The sequence below is a fragment of the Vipera berus genome, assembly GCF_964194415.1.
Source record: "Vipera berus genome assembly, chromosome: 2".
Classification (NCBI taxonomy): domain Eukaryota; kingdom Metazoa; phylum Chordata; class Lepidosauria; order Squamata; family Viperidae; genus Vipera; species Vipera berus.
In genome coordinates this window covers 58259538-58267044 of record NC_138203.1, presented here as the reverse complement: position 1 = coordinate 58267044, position 7507 = coordinate 58259538, and the positions used below count along the sequence as shown (strand labels likewise).

Genomic DNA, 7507 nt, shown 5'->3' with positions numbered 1-7507 from the left:
TTGTGGTGAATTTCTAAACCTATAGTAAGAAATACGTATTTCTTACTATACTTAATCTGTTAATAATATCTTGATTCTGAAACATGATTGCCATGGTTATTTTTGTTATTTGTAAAAGAAAGTTGAATAAGATACAAGTATCTCTTATTCAGAATACCTATCTCTTGCTCTTTCGCAACTTGATTTAAGATATATACTGCCAAAGCAAGCATGCTATGTGCCAATTAAACTGTGAGAATTGCTGATTCCATTAAAAGTTTCAAGAAATAAGTTCAGATTCTATCATGGTCATTATAAGATATACTGTACAGCACCTTTTCTTAAAAATACTAGATATTATTTATTTAGAAGTGCTTGCTATGTTCTTTAAAGTTGATCACATTATATTGGTCATCAGATTTAGCATATATTTCTTGAGAATGTTTCAGATTTTTAAAAAATGTTAGAGTTACATGTCATAAACTTGATCAAATCACCATGGTCGTGGTTTGTGTTCATTTTAACAGAACATAACCATCTAATATTTTTTCACTATCAATAATATATTTTCTGGAATTTTTGGATTTTCCAGAGAAGGAAATCTTAACACATTCCACTTTCTATATATCTTCACTATTATAAATATATTTGCAAGAACTTTGACCAGCAATAGTACCTTCATAGTTAAATAATTACATTTTCTTTAAAGTTTAACAATTGATTTATAATATGAATATTAACACAGAATTATAAAAAGACAATATTAAGTACCCTTTGATTTCCCTTTGTAACAAGTGCAGTCTTATGAAAGGAATTAGAAAACTATGTATATATTAGACGTTCAATCTAAACAGAAAGAAAGCAAAATATTATCATAGAAAACACAAGATCACATGCCTATTCTTTATTATAAATAACCATATTGTGTCATGATTTCTTCTTGCCAGCAAATGAAGGTGATTGGTTCGTAACCTTCTCAACATATGCAGATATCTGATTAAGCTATGTTTTCTTGTGAAAATACAGTCCATTTGAAGAATATTGAAGAGGTCAATTTGATATGCTGTTTAAGGGTCTTGGTAACCAGTACCATTGCACCTGGAAAATGTATTTTTCCCTTATTTTAAAAAATAGATGAGTCCATTATTTATTAGTTAAAATTATAAAGAATAGTTTTTATTTCAGTCCTCATATAAATTATAAAACTCAAGTTTGCCAGAGTCTCTTTCCCAGAGGAAGCATAAAGCACTTTTGTGATACCTTCACTGAAAAATATTTGTATCACATTAAGTTTGACAGACACAATCAAGATCAATATTGCATCCTGAAGTCCAAAGAGACTATTCTTCTGATGTGGTCCTAGTGATGGATGTTATCTATGCAATTGCTCTCTTGCAATGATTTCATTCAGTTTATGAATCAAGAACAGAAAGACACGTCAGTTCAGCAGGAATCTCTAATATTCCTAATAGATGTTTGTTAAAGATCCAAGACAAATCCTTTGGAAGACAAAGAGAAGTTTAAGAATGCAATGATAAAAGGAAAAAAAGCAATGAGGTAAACTTCTCCTAGGAAGCCAGTCCTAGTTAAAGTATCAGGATAACGTATGATTATACTTAAAACCTAAATTCTTTTCTAGCCATATTTCAGCTAATTGCATTGCAGAGCCAAATGTACTTGCTTTAGACCCCAAGCACATCTTATATTGTTTAGACTCTAGACTGGGATCACAATGAACTGGATGGAACACATGCACAACCCCCACTTCTTGGCTTCTAAATGCCTTCAAGCCAGAAGTTATTACTTTAGTGAAAAGGTCTACATCCTCAAGTCCCCAACCTTGAATTGAGGTATCAAATCCACCTGCATTTATCAGATCACTTTTATAAATGCAAGTGATACCAAACCCATAATCTCTCCAAAACCCTGTTTTCTTGGTGAAAACAAAGTAACTGTCCAAAGGAGGGTGGTTTCCATAGGTTACTTTAGGATCATATTGGCTGAAAATAATAGGATAGTAAACTTGTTCTCCTTGGATAGTGTTAACTCGACACCGCTGAAGAAAGTCTGGAGTAAATATTAGGTCAACATCACAGAATAGTAGCAATGTATCATTATCAAACTGAGAGGAAGCCGTTTCAAGACCCAAACCTCTTGAAAAAGCTCCTGTCATAGGAATAACAGTGATGTCTGCCATAGGATACTTATTGCGATATGCATTGATCAACTCTATGTGTTTAATGGACTCCTGACTAGAATCTGGGCTAAAGAGAATAACTGCCAGTCGCACATTCTGCTTTGTAACAAGGCAAGTCTTTTCAAAATTCTCCATAAATCTCAAGAAAATATTGTATCTTCCTGTGAGAGGGACAAGAATGTGTATCTTCTTGTTATTGCTTCCCCTTAATTCTTTGGTGTCTTGAAATGGTGAAAACATCTTCAGGGAATTAGAAAGGAAAGAGAGGGATTGTGCGTCACTCTGCCCATTTTCCATCACACTTTTTACATCCAGGTCTTCTTCCTCTCTGAAAAAAGGCTTACTAAATAATTGTTGAAGATAAGCATGTCTTCGAACTGGAACAGTGACTTTTCTTCCTTTGTGCCTTTTATATAAAAGCAGCAAATCTAATATATACTCTACACCATGCAGAGGGTCAACCCTGCGGTATCCATACTGTATTTCATTGAAGTCAATAAGCCTTCCTCTAGATTTAGAGTTCTCATTGATTATTTCCATTACCTGCATTACAGTGTCATCTAATGCTGCTCGAAGGATGTTATTAATGTTTTGTCTAGGTGGCTGATTCTCAGCTATTGAATAAAGGAGCTTTCCAGTCAAAAAATCCCATTCAATGACTTCATTCCTGTCACGGGGCTGGAAACGACTGAAAGATGGTGTCATTCCCAGAAGCTGATCTTCTTTGTTTATTTCATCATTACTGAACTTGCTCATGAGAGCACTTTCTCTATGGAGCTGGATGGTGCGGTAACGCAGTTCTGAAATTTTACGGGTCAATATGTAGTTATGAAGTCTATATTGATAGGCTGGTCTTTTATTTGGATGAAGTGTAATTGCAGTGTGAATTTTGCTGTTGTGAAGATCCTGTATGTAACCCTTCCGGTTGCGTTCATAGTTTTCATGGAACAATTGCTGCATCTAGGAAAACAATAGAATAGCATTAGGTATCAGCTAAATATTAAGTAAATCATGTTTAATTTTATTTTCAAGCATAAACATATTCATTATTTGGAGGTTATTTGAAGCTATGTTTTATTAGAAGATGACATGAATATACAACATAATTAATCTAAACCCATTCCTAAAGACTTATTAAGAATTAAAATCAGAAAGGAAATCACATGCTTCATGGGGACAGAAGAGACAAGAGGTCACCTGGTGATATGATGATTTATTAAGTTCTAGATCATATGTAAATCTTGATAAAACTGCTTGAAATTCAGAGTAGACAACCAAAATACAGTAATATTATATTTGTAGATTATATGGGTTTTGTCTCCAATTGTTTGTAAAGTGATATCTTCCTAAAATTACATGAAAAGCTAAAATCAAAACAAACCAGAAAGAAAAAAAAATTCTGACAGGAAATTGTTTATAATGCCCATGAGCATAGTAATATAAATCATATAGGAAATGAGGAGAAAAGTAAAAGTAAAATTATACAGTGCATTGAAAAGCTTTCTACATTTTTAATCAATATTAAAGTAAAAGTCATGAATAAGAGAATTTAACTTAGAGGAGCTTTTAATTATTTTTCATATTTATCAATTGAGGCGCCATTTTATTCCAATGTTGCAAGGTTAAAAAAAGAGAAGCAAATCCAATAATGTTGCCTAGAAAACCCAATGAGAAAAGCCATCACCCCCTTCATATAAAGCATTACCTTGTCTATCTCACAAGCAACATATTTAGGACTGCTGAAATATTTGTATTGCAGAAATCACAGTTGATGAAAGCAGTAAATTGAATCTCCCTAAATGCATCATTATTACATTTCATTTGTCCAAGGTAAGGCAACTTACAAGTTGATAACTCTGGCAGAAATATTTGCTGGATTAACCCAAAGCTAATTCATAAGATTTTTAGAAAGAATGATGGGAATACCACTGTTGTGATGCCTACCACACTAAAAACAGTGCCCAAAATGTGTCCAGCATACTACAACATATACATCAGTACCTTAATCAGTGTGGGAGTGTGCCATGCTAATTAGTGCATTATTTTGAAAGAACAAGTGCCCACTTTAAATAATATCAGTAGAAGAAGGAATGGCAGAACCTGGAGATGGAATGAAAAAGGGGATCAGTCTAGAATCCCTATACTGTATAACCACTAGCAAACTAAACCCAACCTCTCCTTGAGTGTCATTGACCCTTATCTAAATCTAAGCAAGTGCTGACCATTAGTTAGAAGATTCCTCTGCATAGGCTTTCAGAAATAAATCAGCTTAATTGAACCTTTCAGAGTGGACCTATTTTTTTTGCATCTAACAATATCTCAGACACTGTTCCTTGCTATTTTACTAAACCTATTTTTATCGTTAGATATAATAAAATAAGGCCTTAGTCCTCAATGCATAATCTATAAAATTAAGAGCAATTTCCTCTTAGCTAATTTTATTAACATTAATATTTTATAATAACTTATGAACTTCCCTAGAGCTAAACATCCAATTAAAATAACATAAGCATGGCCAGACGTCTATTACAGCGTTTCTGTTAAAAGAAATTTTAATTATATTGCCATAATACTTTTCTACAGCCATAGTTATGTTTTGTTAGGAGATGAGATGAAAATACTTCGTAATTAACATAAATGCATTACTAAAAACTTTTGAAAACTGAAATCAGATAGGGAATTACACACTTCATAGAGATTGGGGGAAAAAACCCATTTATTTCATACTTTTAATTAAGGGGAAAATAGGGAGGGGAGCTGCATAACAGATTTGTAATGCACTAACTTAAAAACAGCTCCTATATGCCTGAGGCACTTTTTGGTATCTTAGAAATATAATGAAACATAACAAAATAGTAATATTTTCTCCACTCATTAGTTCCCCATCTGTATTCCCTCCTATTTTCTCACAACCCCATTTATAAAACTGTACCTTGAGGTCCTGTTAATCCACTCTCTAAAGATTTTTTTTATTATTATTGGCTGTACACCCTCATCTTTCAGTTTATGTATACGCTCAAGGCGGGCTAGAATAATTTTGAAAAACACACATTATAATTAACACAATTAAAATCATGGACAAGCAAGCAGATCTTCTCTTCCAAATACAACACTGTTCTAACTTAAACTCTAAGCCATATGCCACTAATCCAAGATATTCTCCATCCCCCAATTTGGAACCAGGGCAAGACTCAGAAGTACATTATGTCATGGCCCCTGGACAAAGGAAAAGGGAAGGTGAGGGGGAAGCATTATAGTCCTGGCCAGGCTGCTTTGGGGGCTGCACAGGAGTGGCTTTGGGCGGTTACTGTGAGTACAAAGGCAGTGGCTTAACAAAAACCATAATATAACCATGTGCAGCCAGAGTTTTATCCCTTCAAAATTGCTTGTGTCCCCAGGGATTGCCACCCACAATTTGAAAACTCTTTTGCTATATTAAATGAAACAAATTGTAACTGTAAGCTACACTGTATCTTGTGTATTAAAAAACCCCTGCAATGGTATGTGGGAAAGACCCTGGGAGACAGGATGAAGTGGTGCTACCTATGGAATATTTAGATAAGTGAGGGCATACCCTGCAGCTGGATAATGGGCAGAGGAAGAGACTCAGAAGGGGCCCTCCCTATTTTCTTGGAGTATAAAGGAAATAGCATGAGTTTTGTGCTTTCAGCCTTATAAGATTCTGTTAATATAGCCTTAAAATAACATAAAATTAACTCATCTGGTTGTGTTTCCTGTCTGGTCTACCTGGTACAGCTGGAAAAAATTGGATACACATCTAAAAATTGGATGCACATTAAAGGTTTAGAGTGACTTTTTATAAATATGTATTTTATTTTTTAATTTTAATACATTTTCTATCCGGACGGTGGTTAGATGATCTTGGGGGGGGGGGTTCTCCAATTATTTCACCCCTGTCATGGACCGATCATCTCCTGCGGATGGTCTTCCGTTTTGCCACTCCCTGTCGTGGGGTTGCTGAGCCAATAAGATGGTTCCGCCCTAGACGCCTTATGGACCCTGAGCGGTTCCAAACGGCGCTTGGGCCCCCACCTGCCTCCTTCGCTCACAGCTCGGTCGATGCCCTAGTGGAAGCCTGGGAAAGGGCAGCCACAGAGGCACTCGACCAAGTTGTACCCATGCGGCCCTTGACCCGACACAGATCTCAACGGGTCCCATGGTTCTCCATGGAGCTCCGCGAGATGAAGCATCGGAGACGGGGCCTAGAGAGCTGTTGGCGGTCCAGCCGATCCGAATCTGACCGGTTACGACTAAGGTCGTTTACGAGAACTTATCTCGCAGCGTTGAGGGTGGCTAGGTCTAACCACTTTGCCACCCTCATCGCGTCCGCAGATAATCGCCCGGCCGCCCTGTTTAGGGTAACTCGCTCCCTTCTTAATCAGGAGGTGAGGGAGGAACCCTTGCAGGGTCGAGCCGAGGAGTTTAGTCGATTTCTGTCGGACAAAATCGCTCGGATCCGGACCGGTTTGGACTCCGACTGGGCAGAGTCTGACGAAGAGGATACGGGCGGCCTTGTCGATTTAATCTGGGAAGAGTTCGATCCTGTGACTCCTGAAGAAGTGGACAAGATCATGGGGAAGCTGAACTCCACCACGTGTTTGTTGGACCCGTGCCCCTCCTGGCTGACCTATGCAGCCCGGGATGGGACACGAGGCTGGCTCCAGGCAGTGATTACGGCCTCTCTGAGTCAGGGTAGCTTTCCCGCCGCCTTGAAGGAGGCGGTGGTGAGACCCCTCCTCAAGAAGCCTGCCTTGGACCCAGCAATTTTAAACAACTATCGTCCGGTCTCCAACCTTCGCTTTTTGGCGAAGGTTGTTGAGAGCGTGGTGGCGCAGCAGCTCCCTTTGTTCTTGGATGAAGCTGATTACCTAGACCCGTACCAATCGGGTTTCAGGCCCGGGTACAGCACGGAGACGGCATTGGTCGCGCTGGTGAATGATCTCTGGCGGGCTCGGGACAGAGGTTGCTCCTCTGTCCTAGTCCTTTTAGACCTCTCAGCGGCTTTTGATACCATCGACCATGGTAACGTCTCAGAGGGTTAGGAGTGGGAGGCACAGTTCTCCAGTGGTTCTCCTCTTACCTTCTGGGACGTTCGCAGTCGGTGTTGGCAGGGGGGCAGAGATCGACCTTGAGACCTCTCATTTGTGGAGTCCCTCAGGGATCGGTTCTCTCGCCTCTCCTGTTCAACATCTATATGAAGCCGCTGGGTGAGATCATTCGTGGTTTTGGAGTTGGGTATCACCAATATGCTGATGATACCCAACTTTTTATTTCTACCCCAAACCACCCCAGCGATGCCCTCGACGTGAT

The 7507-nt window shown here is 38.3% G+C and overlaps 1 protein-coding gene across 1 annotated transcript in view; it reads right to left on the bottom strand.

Moving 5' to 3' along the window:
* Positions 1-1573: 1573 nt before the first annotated feature.
* The window catches only part of CHSY3 (chondroitin sulfate synthase 3), a gene marked incomplete at both ends in the record, with an annotated part of 80841 nt that continues 74907 nt past the window's right edge, over positions 1574-7507 (bottom strand). Inside the window, one exon of the mRNA XM_081319780.1 lies at positions 1574-3136. Coding sequence (XP_081175906.1) covers positions 1574-3136 — 1563 coding nt within the window. The remainder of the gene's footprint in view (positions 3137-7507) is intronic.